Source organism: Ambystoma mexicanum, chromosome 1q, assembly GCF_040938575.1.
Source record: "Ambystoma mexicanum isolate Mex_15411 chromosome 1q, UKY_AmexF1_1, whole genome shotgun sequence".
Lineage (NCBI taxonomy): Eukaryota > Metazoa > Chordata > Amphibia > Caudata > Ambystomatidae > Ambystoma > Ambystoma mexicanum.
Genome location: NC_090922.1, coordinates 1,036,434,196 through 1,036,449,845, shown reverse-complemented (window position 1 = coordinate 1,036,449,845; position 15,650 = coordinate 1,036,434,196). Strand labels below are relative to the sequence as shown.

At 45.0% G+C, this 15,650-nt stretch overlaps 1 protein-coding gene across 1 annotated transcript in view; it reads right to left on the bottom strand.

The window, feature by feature from the left end:
* The window catches only part of LOC138540915 (vitellogenin-A2-like), a 74,953-nt gene that overhangs the window by 43,770 nt on the left and 15,533 nt on the right, over window positions 1-15,650 (bottom strand). The window contains exons 7-13 of the mRNA XM_069641717.1: window positions 13,577-13,730; window positions 13,295-13,452; window positions 13,041-13,206; window positions 10,437-10,562; window positions 7,884-8,102; window positions 6,111-6,334; window positions 5,771-5,868 (exon numbers count right to left, since the gene is read on the bottom strand). Of these exons, the coding sequence (XP_069497818.1) occupies window positions 5,771-5,868; window positions 6,111-6,334; window positions 7,884-8,102; window positions 10,437-10,562; window positions 13,041-13,206; window positions 13,295-13,452; window positions 13,577-13,730 (1,145 nt within the window). The remainder of the gene's footprint in view (window positions 1-5,770; window positions 5,869-6,110; window positions 6,335-7,883; window positions 8,103-10,436; window positions 10,563-13,040; window positions 13,207-13,294; window positions 13,453-13,576; window positions 13,731-15,650) is intronic.

Genomic DNA, 15,650 nt, shown 5'->3' with positions numbered 1-15,650 from the left:
GCACTGTAGACTGCCCATATTTTTCTGTCAATGTCAGCAACGAGAGTACCTTATGGCTCTCGTATGTCGATGATACAGTGTTCCTCGATCAAGCACGCATTGGTCTGCAGTGCTCCATATAAACTATTTATCTATATGCGACAGTTAATAAGTTGAGGATAGAACTGAGCAAAACAAAAATTATGTTAAACAGTAAAATCCCATTTTCTTGGCATCAGGGCAGAGAACTTCTTGAGGCGGTTGATACTTACCGCAGTTCTTCTTGCAGAAGAACTGCGGTTCTAAGTGTCTACTGCAAGTTCTTCTTGCAGTAGACACTTATTTGTGTCTACCAGTGAAGAATAGTCCCCCTCTCTCTTTTTACAAGGAGGTGCTACCATCCAAGACAATCAGGAAGTGGCTGTTAAGGGTTTTTATGTATAAGCGAGGGGGGTAGTCCATTGAGGGACTGCTTGAGGTCTACAAAATGTGTGTTATTCCCGGCATCTTACACGGCCTTGAGACCCTGCCTGCTCGTCATATTATTTTGCTCGACAAAGTGGAAGGGAAACTGCTGCGCTACTTGTTGGGACTACCTGTGGCGGTCCCAGTGGAAGCAGTGAGGCTGGCGCTTGAATTATTTTTCTTGCTCTGGAAAATTATGAGATGCAAGTTGCTGGTCAAAATCAACCAGCCTGTCAGTTCAGATCAATCGTTACTGAGCCTTACTGTCGGACATACCCGCCTTAGGCCTGGAAACAAGCTTTCTGGAACTTAATAAGCCCAGTGAAAAGGCATTTTGGGGAAGCACGCTTGGCCCTACCTGATGGGAATGGAGTTTCCATCTTCTTAACTCAACTGAAAGAAAATACTTTTAAATGGGTCTCGCTCTCTGTCCCTGTGAGGAATTTGACCATCCGCACAGGGGGCGTGGACTTTTTGGATTTTTGGGATTTTTTTGTTAAATGAATGATGGGAGATAAAGCTCCAAGAAATGAGTGTGGCCATTCACCCCCATATCATCTGCTTCCGCAACAAACACATAGTCACCTGTACTCTGGGAAGACACAGCCTACAGGCGCTGTCTTCTGTTGTCATATTCACATCGAATGTGACAGCCCTGGATACATCAAAACATTCCAAGAAGGGGGAAGGCACTTGAAGAACAACAATTACCTGAACCGCAGTTCGCTATAAGAAGGAGAAAGAATCTTAGAGACTCACTGGTGCAGACCTATAAAGAAACATCCTTCTCCACCAATACGGATAAACTCTGGAACACACCCAAACCCCAGGGCCATACACCATGTGGAGCCTGCACTGTGTGTAAATACACACAACGCACTACAGCCATAGACATAGGCTGGAAGTACCCTTGGGAACAGAGGAGTCTGACAAATTGCAATACGACAAATGTAGTCTACCTTATACAGTGCCCCTGCAATAAGAAATATATTGGCATGACGACAAGAGCCATAAAGACACGCATAGGGGAGCACCGATCTAACATCAGGACTCAAAAAAGAACTGCCCCTTTGGTAGAACACTTCATTGAGAAACAACATACTGAAAATGACCTAACATGGACCATAATAGAGAAAGTCAGAGTACCTAAAAGAGGTGGTAACATCACAGCCCTCTTATTGAAAAGAGAACAACAGTGGATATACAGGACCCGTAGCTACCTGGTAGGCCTTAATGAGGAGATTTGTTGGCAAACCCTGGCGGTCCTGTAAAGTTTGCTTTCTTAACAGCAATACAGCTTAGAGGTATATCCTGCTATACTTCAATTATGGGCTCCATAATTATAAATGACCGGAAGGGGTTAACCAACTCTGATAGGACAAGCACTATCTAACCCCAAAACCTTGTCTTTGTGGTCCTAGATTTTTATAAAAAGATGTGTACCACATGGCCAAGTTTGCATTTCCCCAGGTGACTTGTAGCTACACTTATATTCTGCACACGATCGTGCATTACATGATCAGCTATACACGATACGGCCATTGATAAAACACACGGCTCCGGGTCGTCAACTACAACTCCCAGGTAACCTTTAAACCAGAGTTGTAGCTCGCACGCGATCACGTGCTCGTGACGCAGCGATAAATGTAAACACTGCACAAGATGGCGCGGTACCGGATCGCACGACTAGAGGTGGCCAGAATCGGGAAATAGAGGTAAGCGTCCGTGATGGCGTTTCGATTTACTAGCATACGATTCCTGTTACTGACGCACTCTGACGGCTTTGCAGAGCTCGAGCCCGCAGCTACATGTAATATTATTTTTCGATCGAACAGGAGGAAATTAACCCTATGCTTGCGAGATTACTACACAGAGGGAAATACTACTAACCTCGGCTGCACTGCCCACTTGCACACTCTATAACTGAGAGACAAATGAAACATAGGAAACATCCTGACTAGCGGATGGATGTCTTTTCATACACATGGGAAGCATAGGCAAATTCTTTTAAACTGTGCTGAATCACATCAAGTGCAAATTTATCGACCAGCTGAATGTAGACATTTAAGAATGTCCATAGGAGTAAGCACACCATGTCCGTTTATTCTTGTCCCCATCACGGTGTATAATTCAGGAGAGAAGAGAGAGCTATACATCTCCCTCGCACAGAATTGAACATTGAAGGCAACACTGTAGATGTAGCTGAGGCTAACAGACCTGCAGCATACAGCGGACTACACAATCTAGGACTTTGCCAAATAGAGGTAAGGAGAACTCTATCTCGACAAGGTAGAACCATTAGAAACACAAGAATTCCCATTCAATATGTTTTAATAGTACTTGAGACTGACAACAGTCCCACCTGTCTTTCTTGTCTTTGTCCATATAGGATCAGGAATTTGTTCCACTATATCCAGTCTGGTCCATGGAAGACACCCTCTAAGACTTCATAACATTGAAGATATTTTGAGAATACCAGAATTGAAAATAGTATTCGTCCTGAAGAAAGCGGCCACTCAAGAATCCCGCTGAAACCGGTTGACTTTTTAAGAGTTCTGGCTGATAACCCAGACTCCAATTCCCTCATAAATAAATAAGAGGGCATGCTAAAAGAAATTGAATTAGTTATCATCACAGATTCTCTCCCCATTATATTATAGTGGTGAAAGAAAAATTGTTTTAGAATAATTCTATTGACCATAGGTCATAGAATCATTTTGTTGTTTTAATGATAAGACACACGCCGTGGGGGCGGAAAGATTAAACACAAAATACCGACCTCCATGCTGTGTGCACTTGTAGATACTAGGAAAGTGTTTTAGAGAGGACAGGGTCAGGATCTCGACATCTTTTGTAGTCGGCCCAGCAGCACCCACTAGGGCCAACAACCAATCGATACGAGATTATTCACAGATAGGGTCATTTAACTTTGCGCTAGGGACTCAGCAATAGGAATAACTTTGTAATTATTTATCCTTCTGTTTTCTAAGTGTTATAATACTGAGGCACAAACGGGAGGCATCTGCCTTTCAACTCCACTTTGTGGTTACTACACCTTCCTCCAGCCATGAGCAGCCTAATTAAAATATCAAAGGCTCCTTGGATCTGCATTCCTTTGTTCTCCGGCTGGTGGCAGTTTATACTAATGAGAGATAATTGAGGCAAGCCTGCCTAGTGGGCTTGGTTGCCGGAGAGATGACAGGAAGGCAGGTCTAACCCTACTTTGGTGTGCAATGTGTCAACTTGAAGCTACTTCCCACTCCTCTGTATGGAAGGCAGTGAAATACATGTCTGGGTCCAAAATTTACCATAGGCAACCCCATGCAGAGCGGACCCCTTTCAGAGGGGAGAAGTATGTGGTTTGGGGGAGACAGGAAGTCAGCTCCCAGAACATACTTCAAGGGAAAACCTGCACTTTAATCAAGAGTCACAGAGGGCTCAGTTAACCAGAGAGACACTCTGATCTACAACAGACAGGAACAAGGGTGGGACTTAGGTATATGTTGTCACCCCCTTGTCTGTCCTGTTGAAGTGCACTCTGGTCCTGATCTCATGCATAGCAGAAGATTTTTGGTGGGGACCCAGGATTGGTTCATCAACGTAGGCTTAGCCTACACGAAACACTGGAGCCATTTGACTTTAAAAGAGTGTTGAACCCCTCACTTAGAAGATCATCTGAAGACTTTGCAAGGAGTAAGAAGAAGGACTCATTTTGACGAACTGAAGGTACAGTCTACTTTACATCTTCTGCCAGTGAAGGAAGGCCAGGAGTTCCAAGAGGGAAGCAAGATCCCTCCCCTAAACATCTCCTAGGGAACAGAGGGAGATACCGGACCCATCAAGCAGCTCCAGAACCGGTATCCAGCCAGCACAAAGCTTGCCCTGCTGGGTTCTGACAGCAAGCTTCCTATGTGGGAAGTGCCGGAGAGTCTGTGGACAAAGGACAAGGCTGTTGCCTGCTAACACCCTCTTGAGTGTTGCGCCATCCACCTTGAAAGTCCACAAGCCCTGTGAAGAAGCTATGAGGAGTGCCACACAAGCATCATCCAGCATCCATCTTTTTAAGGACAATTTCGAGACAGTTGAGTCCTCGAACCGCATCCGGCTACACTGCTGGCTGTTGTCACGCTTCAGTCAGCAGAGCCGTCCGAGACGGATCCTGTTAAAAACCCTGAGAGGTTAAGGAGAACCAGCATCCAGCACTTGCAGGTTTGCTGTCTCAGTGCACCATCCAGTGTGGGAAGCAGACTGATAAGGAGCCAGAAGTAGGGGGTCATTGAAATTGCTGAAATACTCTCGGCAGAGCAATTTGTGAATCCTGGCCAAAATTCACCAGTTTTGTCATTCTCCGTAGTGTGGCAAAATTTGCCATTTTGGGAACGTTTTTGTTATAAAGTTCGGTTTTTGGGTGTGGTTTGCCAGAATTCGTGGCCTATTGGTGCTACAGAAGGGCTGTGAAATATTTCTGCCACCTTATTGCCTGAGATTTTGAGTGAAACCACCCAGAAAATGAAATCTCGGGCGGGAAAATGATATTTGAACAAAAAGTGGCAGATTTGAAAAAAAATCTTCAGCGATTGCGTAGCAAAAAGGGATGCGAATTTCACCAATTTATCTACCCCAGCAGCAATTTCACTCACTCCTAGCTAGAGGTGAACATCCGACACAAACCTGATCAGATGCCTAGTGAGGACGCCTTCGTCTTTCATGTCTATAAAGGCAAGGAGATGATGGGGCGCCAGTGAGACAGACAGATGGGGAACAGAGTTGCTTTCTTGATCAGAGCAGTGATATATTTGAGTTGTTTTGAATTGTGTCCCATGTTCAAGAAGCCATATGTTTGCATGTTCAGACGGATGGTATGTGCTCATTACGCACACACGCACAAATTTGCGTAAAGCTTATACGATTTAGCAAAAATCTATATATCACTGCGGCTTGCAGCACTTACATTCAAAGAAAGTACCTACATGCCCTGTATAACATCTACTACGCGTTCAGCACAAAGAATGCCTACTCGTTAAGCAGAAATACTGACACCCCTGCGTTCACGAAATTGAGGATCAGGAAATTGGGTAATAAAAACCCCTTTCACTACAGTGCTTAGAACCAGACTGAATCTGTCAATATCACAGAATGCAGATTATTATTATTGTTATAGTTACATCCAGTCTCATATGTACAAGCTGTGGCTATCCAATGTACTACAGGTACTATTAACAACTGTGGTACGGGCATTCGTATTGACTAGAGCTCAAACATCTGCACTAATCCCATACATGCTCATCAAGAAATACATACATGAATAGAGATTGTTTTTACTTACATTTGAAAATGTCAGCATACAAAGCTTTGCTGTACCGGTAGCCCATTCTGTCAAGGGCGGGGTTCAGAATCTTAATGGCAACACTGCATGCAGCCCCCCTGAGTCAAAGGAATATCAACACAGTCACTAGACAGGCATATGATGCATCCATTGCTGACAATTAGATCACAAATAGCGAGTTTGTAGCAGAGGATGACCTCCAAACTACTGAGCTGCAGCGGTTTGCTCGCCTGATCTTTTAGACTACAACTCACATTAAGGCTTAGCCAGCATAATCAATGTTGAGGGTTCATGGGAGCTGTAGTCTAAAACATCTGGAGAGATACAGGTGAAAACTTACAGTTGATGGAGCTCAGGCACGCGGCTTTTGGATAAGGCCTTCATGTGGGAATAAGTGAAACTTGCGAGCTGCAGGTTGACTTTGCTCTCCTTCAGGACAATGTTAGCAATGGTTGATACTAAGGCGGGACCAGGCTTCGTTTCAAACAGAACCACGCAGGCCACCATCCGGACTTCAGAACGAACCCTACGGTCCATGAAGAGTTGGAGCAGGATGTCCTGAACCTTCAAAATATCGAAAGAAGGGGGTTAGATTAAGAGAAACGTCCCGGACACTGAAGGCGCAGACACCTCCAAAGTCCCGAATCTATCTATGCAGAATGGAAGCGTTTATCAAGAACAAAACCAAGCATGTATGGCAGGGGGCGCTCTAGCAACCATAGAGTAGCACTCATTGAGAGATTCCCAGTAAAAGTTCTTTTGTGCACTACTCATAACACTACAGTCCTATCCTGTATGGATCCGGACCGTGCTTAGTTCAACCCGCCACACAGCTCGGCCCTGTTTGGGGTGATTGTATCCAGTGCAGCAGTGCAAAGCTCCTGTCTCTAAGCACCCTGCTCACCAAACCCAGAAGAGAGCAACAGAAGAAAAGAGAAGGCCAGACATGATCGGATATCGCGTGGTTAGGATCATTTTAAAATGCTTTACAAGGGCCCAGCTGAGGAGCCTAAAATGAAATCTATGTTGCATACCAGAGACACGTGTGGCACTTGGGATATCAATGGAGGTTTGTTGGCCTGAAAATGGAAGTCAATATAGTCCGCCCCCCCCCAACACCTGCGTGAGGAGAACGTGGTATGGCCTGAACACATTTACAGGGGCAAACACTGGTTTAAAGGCAGCACGTGATTGAACAGGAGGTGGGAGTGACATTGATTGCTGTGCCCCTTTTACCTGGGAGAAGGCCCCGCTCGGCGGAGAAACCCCGTACACATGGAAGAGAGGCTCGCTCTTTCTGATGGAAACCAAGCAATGAGGCTTGGTATAGGCAAGTCCAGGAGGGAAGGTGGCACCTTAGACGCCTCTGCCTCTGCATGCCTCCTGAAGTGATAGTGCCCTCCATATTTGGAAGCTGTGTGGATTTTGCAATACAAACCCAAAGTACTTCTGCAGACTGCAACACCAGACGTGCAAGGGCTATCGAATTCTGAAGCCTGTTATTCCGGAAACTGACACCGTTCGCGATTTGGCTGGAAAGCAGTGGCTGCCGGATGTCCTGCTTGCTGCCAGGGTGCTAAACTGCCACCAAATGGCCCAGGAGTTACATTGCGATGTTCAGTGTTCACAAGCCCTTGCTTGCTGCCCCTATATTACCCTGAGCACCTCTGAGGGTTTAACATCCTTTAGGAGCAGAAACTGTCCACTGGAAAATGTCAATTGCACTGCATAGTCAAATGACTCATTTCTCTGTGACTGAGTTTAGAGCGATGTCAGTAAATGAGCGATGTCAGTGAATGATGTATGCGCAGCGTTGCTCAAATATAGGATTATGGTAATGTATTTGCGCAGTGCTCATGGGTGTTTAAGAGCATGCTCAGAATCGCCCATACGGAGGAGAGGTACTAAAAAAGAAGGGTCTCGATATATTTATAAATTCATATATATAGAGCCTGGGGACCAATTCCATTGGTGACGGTGTGCTATATAAGTACCTTTAACATAACATAACATTATCACCAGCATTGTTTGCTTGCAGTAAAGCGAGAAGCCTTCAGCATGCTCTGCTCCTAGGCAAGCTATGTACAGCATCAAACGCTTGCACTATCCTTACCCTCCTGGGGTCCTCTTGGGCAATGTTCCTCAGGGCCATCACTGCATCCGTCTGAATCCTGACGGGCAGCTGGAAAGCGCTGGCAGAGAATCCGGGCAGGAACTTCTGGATGCGCTTGATGCTGGCGGGCTGACCTGCATTCCCAAGAGCCTTCAGGGCCAGTGCCATGTCCTCCTCGTGGGCTGCGTTGGCCGCCTCGACCGCCAGATTGTGCAAGGGCTGGAACAGGATAGGTCATGCAATCAGTAATTGTTTATGGAAAGTTTGCTAGATCATGATGTTACATGTGTGTATAACTACTGAAGTCTCCAAAGCTAGTTAAACAAAGAGGGAACAGTATAGAAGCACCAAGGCGTGTGTTGCCTGGTTGGCAGACTTTCATAGCCAATGCATTTTCAAACAGGATTTTGAATTAAGTTTGGACGTTCCACTGTAAACTGCTCAGCTAAAAAATTCCATTAAATATAATCTAAACATTGCTATTAGTAATTGCCTTAGTTATGAAAGTAGCGTCTAGACCAAATTTGGAATTCAATTAGGTAAATCTATGCTATGACATGGCTATGTCTTCCAGTCTCAAAACCAAATGTGATGCCAACCCGCTTGTCACATCCGTAATGGTGCAGAAGCACTTCAAGAAACTCCATGGCATTTTTACAAATATGTTTATAAATGAGGCACTACATTGTGCAAATGCTCAACTTGGAAGACTGCATAAATCTTTAATTTGAGCTTAATATTGTTTTGTCGCTAAAGTCGCTACCTAGTGAAGGCATCTGCTTAAGCAGTAAATGATTTTGGTTTTCTGGATGCTGAATAAATATCCAGTACTGGTTAATGATGTGTATTTTTAATTTGCAGCATCATTAATTTAATACGTTTATTCGGATGAAAACATTCATTAAACAGCGCAAAAATACAAATTCATAACAATTTAAAATGTCCACACTGGCCCATAACAAAAGACACCATTATAAAACATTACACGGCACCTCATTCCAGTAAAAATAAGCAGAGCCCTAAAAATACAATTTACAGGGCGGCCGTGGCACCCTTTCTGAGATGCAAAGCTCCCTTTCAAAAAGGATAACAATGCCCAGACAACATATGAATGACCAGCGGATAAAAGGAAGGATCATGCAGATCGATGTTGCCTCAGCAACAGGAAGAATAGTGGCCTGCCTACAGTTCATATAGGCAGAAGGAAACAAAGTAAAATGCTGTGAATCTTCTACAACAGCTCCACACACTGGACAGCTCTCTAAATCTGAAACGCCCTCCCCGCTGGCAGTGTTTCCCCTCAACAACAGGCTGTTGAACCGGGCACGGGTATTCAGCCAACAGTCGGTACCAAGTGATTTTACCAAAAATAAAATAACGAATGAAATGTTACAGGCACAATATCGAAGAAATTAATATATAAGGAGTGAGGGTTAAGGGTTAAAAGGTGTGGGGGTGGTTCAGGTTGGGGTTACAAGCATGGGGAAACAGGGAGTTTCAGGGAGACACCCACCCTCCCCAATAAAAGAAAATCGATAATTGTTTTTTCTGTAACATTTAATTCGTTAAAATTCAACCCTCAACACCCTTTTTCGAGCTCGGAAGAAGGTATGGCTAAATGAAGCCACCCTACTGATGGCTGCTATAGCTCTGTTCCATGGAAAAGCAGAATCAAGAGCAGGTGATGGGTGAGAAGGTGCCTGAGCTGTTTCAGAAAAGGGTGACTGTTGCCCTGGTGACTCTAGCTTTGCTTCTAGGGTAACACACCCAGCACAGAATGGCACCGGGTCAGAATCCCACCCCTCACAAACATCCAGGGGCATTTCACAAGCAGGGTATCCAAACATATCCTGTGTTTGCAATAATAATAATAATAATTCTTTAATGTGGTACAGAATGAAAATAAATTCAAACTTTACACATACAATTTTTTACACATTTCAAATCACAAAACATTATACTCAATTCAAGAATATACACAAATATACACATAAAATCATGAATTAATATCAATATAAAAACTACAACTGAGAAGAACCATTGCATAAACTACATAGCTAACTAATTTCCGTCTCCACTGAGGTACTCTATATATTCCCTTGTACTCCTCAATCTTGGGATAATTCCAACCCACCCTTCAGTCCAAGTTCCACTTGTTGCCAGATGTTATAAAGTGCAAATAAAAGTGCATGTTGCTGGTATTGGTGCAATAGCACCAAAAAGACATATCATGTATTGTTGCACAATCATGTACAAAGTCTCCCAAATGGTGTAAAATTGTGTCTCTCAGTGTCTGGCATTCAGTGAGAAGGTGTCTAGCTGTCTCTAGACAATCTGGGGATTTACAGAGACGACATATGCGCTTATCCACCGGGATTTTCTCCCAAGCAATAATACCGTAGATGGCCAATCTCTCACTGGCACATATTTCATAATACTATTTGGGAGATGCGCGTGTGGCCCTTGGGTTTCCGCGTCATTTCATGCTTTGCAATTTCCTAATAATAGATATGTTTTAATGGACTCTTCCACCTCAGGCCATAACTCACTCACCTCAAGGGCTGTGTCAGAACATGTTGATCGGGTAGCACAGTACTTATTGACCATGGAACCGTATCCCAGGATGGCGGCCTTGTAAAGTGCTGGGGATTTCTTGACTCTTGTATCAGTTATCAAATCCTGCAGAAGAAAAAGGGGTGATGTTTAAGAGAATAGCAGAAGCTGACATGATATGATATGGCATTTATAACGCGCCTATACACAAGTCTCCCAATGGAAGGCACTGTTTGAACATGGAGTACAATGAGTATACAAAAGTATATCACAAATAGCCAGTTTGCAGCAGCTTGAGGTGACACATGGCATAATGGCTCCGGCATATGTGGGGCCATATGTCCAGTCTTCACAACATGGGGGAGGGGCACTACAGGCCCATCAGGGGATCCAGTAGCTATCTGGTGTGGGGGGAATTACTCTACCCCTCACCTGAAGGATGAATCCACATCACAAGTAAATAGAGATACCACGTAGAGGAAGAAAGACTCATACAGGAGGCTTAAAAATGTTGTTAGAGCTAATATGTGTTGGGCAAAGGTATGTAGAAGAATATGGCTTTGATTCCCTGCCAGACGGGCAGACATGGCCTTTAACGTCACACCGGCCTGAGCAAAGGCAGGCCCGAGCTAAGCAAAGGCCTCAGCTTGGGCTGTGAGCCGTTAATGTTTGCCCGACTGGCAGGGCATGAAAGCCATTTGCATCCCGGGGCTTGTCCCAGGTGCGAATGGATTTCACAGTTTTTAATCAGTAGATCCTCGCTGCTATCGCAGTCGATATCCCGATGAAAAACGGATAAAGAAATGGGGAAAAAAGATGGCCGCCGCATGTCTATGATGGCCAGGCGGCATGAGCTCCGGGGCAGCAGCACAATGGTCAGGTCTCGCAGGTAAGGGGAGGGGATCGGGTGGCAACAGAAGAGGCTTTCTGTTGCCTTCCCAATGAAAAAAAGGGGAAAGGCCTTGGGTGGCTGGGACAGCAGACAGGGATTGTGTATTTATTTATTTATTGGCTATTTATAATGCGCCTATATATAATGTGTTTCAAGGCACAACAAGACAAGGTGGGGGGGGGGCACAGGGCTGACAAAACAAAACTGTTCTACTAGGCCTTGTGACATTTGGATCGTGCAAGTGCAGTAAACTGAAGTGCGGGGGGAGTTACCATGGGTTAAGCAAGTGCCAGGGGAGGCCAGGTAGACATAGCTTGGGGAAAGAAGAGAGTGCAGGGGCAGGAAGTCCAAGTGCTAAGTGCGAGGAACAGGGCTAGAAGGGCACCAGTGGTGCAAGCCCAGCCAAGCTAGTGCAGTCGAGGAAGCCCCAAAGGGCAGGTGCAGGTTTTGAGTGGGGTCAGAGGAGACCAAGTTCAGGGGGTAGACTGGTGGAGGAGGGCCTGGTGCCCTGTGAGAATCTGAAGGCACCCAGCAGCCAGTTATGAGGAAGAGGAGATATTACCAGGGCAGGGGGGGAGAGGGAAGGAGGAAGAGAAAAGGAGTGTCTTGAGAAACTTCTGGAACATAAGGAGATGCGGCTCAGGTCTGAGAGGGGCAGCAAGGCCATTCTACAGGGAGGCACCAGCGGAGGAGAAAGACCTACCCCCCACTCTCTGCTTGGAGAAGCATCTGATCTGCAGAGAGTTTGAGCTAGGTCACCTAAGTGCTCTAGCAGGGATGTATTTAGGGAGAGACAGTTGCATGTACTGGGGTATTCTCACCTGCTGTTCTTGCCACCTGATTGGCTGAGCGCCCTTCCCCGGCTGCAAAGGTTGGTATGATATATAGCTAGCAACTGATCTTGTAGGCCAATGGCCATGCCCCATATTCCTCTATTGGATTGTACTTAATTACACAGATTTAACATTTTAAGCATATATTAATTATTTCCATATACGATTTGGATATCTTTGGACTTTACACTCCATTATATAAATGGTGGCGTCTTGCCAGTGGCATCAGGGCGGGCTACTGTTCCCAAAACCCAATTGCTTAATGTGCAAAGGAGGACTGAAAGGTACATGTCTAGACTTCCCTCCACATAGGTGGTCACTGCATATTGCAACATGACCAAAAAAGTAATATCTGCGCATGGGCCCCCACTGGGAATGGGGTACAGCTGGTATAGGCCTTGGTGGGTAGTATTCCTAGTAGCATAACTGAGGGGCATGCTTATGGGGACGGGGAAGCAGGACTCAAGTGCCCATAATACTTCCCCTATCAGCGGTGAGGCATAACTTGTAAATCAGCCCCTCAGGGGCCTAACTGGGCAGCATTAGAACATGCTGTTATTTTCTGTCACGGTCTCCTCGTTGCATATTTGGATATGCACTTTGATTGCAAAGGGACTGCATCTGAGCTGGTTCAGGTTATTGCAGCATGCTGCACATTAGATAGAAGGCAAGGCAGCTCAGTCGCTTTATTATCTACTTCTGAACTCAATGCATGTCGACTTTCGTAATTCAACCACAGTGTCCTCAACAATTAGACAACATACCTAATAGCTTAAAAATAACATTCTCTTAAATAATAAGGCTACCTTCATACACAGCGCAGTGGGCATTGTGCGGAAACAGCAATCCTAGGATGGAGTCGCAAACCAAAGTACTCACAGCAGCAATCTGCAAGGTGTGGCGGTCGGCCTGGGTGAATTGCATCGCCATCACAACAGCTTGCACGCCTTGGGAGTGGCTCATGTCCTCGTTGTGGATGCAATGACTGATGAACTTCAGGGAATCGGCTGTTCCCGCCACCGGGATTGCATTCAGCAGCCATCGCCTGGACAGAAGAGAGGGATTTGCCTAGTTATGGATCGAAATCCTACCAACTGCTAACCAGCTCGAACACCATCAATTCCAATGATTACCTGTACTGAGGCTTTTGTGCAATTTGTTTCCAAAGCGCTTGAATGCTTTCAGTGCTTGCTCTACGCACAATCTGGACCAGCTGCAGAAACCTGGCTGGAGCATCAGCGTGGACCTGTTGTTGGTTATTCTGCACTAATTGCTGCAGCGTCTCCACCATCTGCAATGAATACCAACAGAGTGAACACCGTGCCATTTAGTTGTGAGCATTGACCATGAATACTAGCATTGCTGTAGAACTGTGAGATGTGCTATCGTGAAGGACCCCAAGTGGCTGTTTCTACCTGGGCTTCGGAGCTTCGGCTTTTAGTTAAGTGGACGGGCATCTGGAGTAATTCCGAAGCGAAATTGTATTGAAGACTACCACGACTCTGCAGCTGGGCCTGTGGGCCATTATTCACATTATTGCTTTTGCTCTCAACCAAGGTAAGCACTTGCCTGGGAAGAAAAGGGAAAAAAAGACTGAAATTGAGCACTAATTCAGACATTGTTTGTGCATTTTGTTTACAATGTTTTGTACTGGGAATTCTGCAACTATCTGTAGGTACTAACACAATGAACTAGGGCTTAGGAAAAGGATCCAATTAAGTTTATAAGTGCTTATCTGCATGTGACCCAGACAGGGGAGCCAATTTATGGCATTCCTGGGGGATGCCGGCTGCCCTGATTTTAGGCAGTGACATTGAAAGGGTATTAACATTGTTAGAGATTAATTTTCCCAGGGTGGGGGGTGCTGATCCCTGGTGCACCCATGCAGCCAACTGCCCTGCATCCATAAAGCCCCTGAATTCCGATATCTAAACAAATTGGAAACCTCAGTCTTGAGAAAGCTCTTGAGGGAGAGCGAAACGTGTGTGCTGTGCCCTGTAAATGGGTGTTTGCAGAAGGCATCACAACTTTGTTCATTTTTGTTATCCGCTGCAGGCACACTGGATACAAAATGAAATGCCATTTTACGCGTGCCTATTTCTGTTCCCTAAGGTAGTACAATTTGCATGCAAAGGAAAATGGCCGCCTAAAGTACTTTGTGTCAGCTGAAGCACCCGAGAAAGCACATCCATCATCAGAGGAAACGAGACGAGACCTGGAGTCTCCAGAATTTGTGCACAGCAGAAAACACCATGACTGGCAGCTCAGAGAACTGTCCAGGGGCAACGCTATCCACCACCGTCTCCTGCTTGCACGGGCATCATCCTGGGGTGTGTGCTGGTGTTGCTCTCACTGCTCTGTACACATGCCTCTTCAGGGCTGTGTTTGCCAACGATGTAATAATTTGCCTGCCTCCCGGGATCTCAAGAGTTTCGACAACATATCCTACGAAGGCCTGGTGGATGGAAGGAAGGATTAAGAGCGTCCTTGCCCTTTAGCTATTGAGAGCTCACTGCGCGATTTACCATTGCATTTCCAGATTCTTTGCGCAACGGTATACGTTTCAGCTCGCAAATTGCCCCCCCCCTTCGCTTCCCCCTGTTGTCAGCTCCCTCCTCTCTGCTTCTCTCACTGAATCCTTCACCCTATGATTTGTAAAGTGATCCTTCGCTTTCGCTTCCCGAAGCTTGGTCTGCACTCAATAAATAGCCTAATAATAATAATAATAAAAATAATAAAAGTCACACACAGACATAACCAAATGACGCTTGGGTATCAACCCAAAGAAAGGCAGAAAAAGACTGTGCTGTTCTTATCTTGCCTAAGAAGTCTTTTAGGACTAAAAAAAAGGTAGCCTGTAATTGTAACGAACAATGTTTTAACGAGGTAAGTTATACTGAAACCAAAAAACCGAAAAAAAAGTTTAAATACATGTATATATAGCGGGTCAAAACAGGTGGGGGGGGCGGTATGGGTTAAAAAATGGAGAAACGGTGGTTGGGGGGGGGGCTTGTGGGTGCGAGTCCCCCTAAATAACGAAATTCAGTATTTTTTCAGTATTATGGTTTCGGTAAAAATTACCTCGATAAAACATTTTTCGTTAAAATCACATACAACCTAAAAAAGTCCTGACTATATCATCGTGCAATGGTAGCATACGGGGCACTATGGCAATCGTGACCAATTTGGCCACACATGAGCTGCCCGTGGAGGGCCATTCGTGTCTGCCAATAGATATTGCTTTTCTGTTTTAGTCTGAGTGTGAAAGTGATGTATGTGGCGCCTGTTATATGGGTGATTGGATCAAATATTGATTTGCCCTGTTCTTTTCTGTTTTGGTTACCTAACGATGGGATTTATTTTATATGCATATATATTTATATATATATATATATATATATATATATATATATATATATATATATATATATGTATTTATATTATGGTGCTGATTAAACTTTCGAAATCATTTTATGATTTATTTTATTG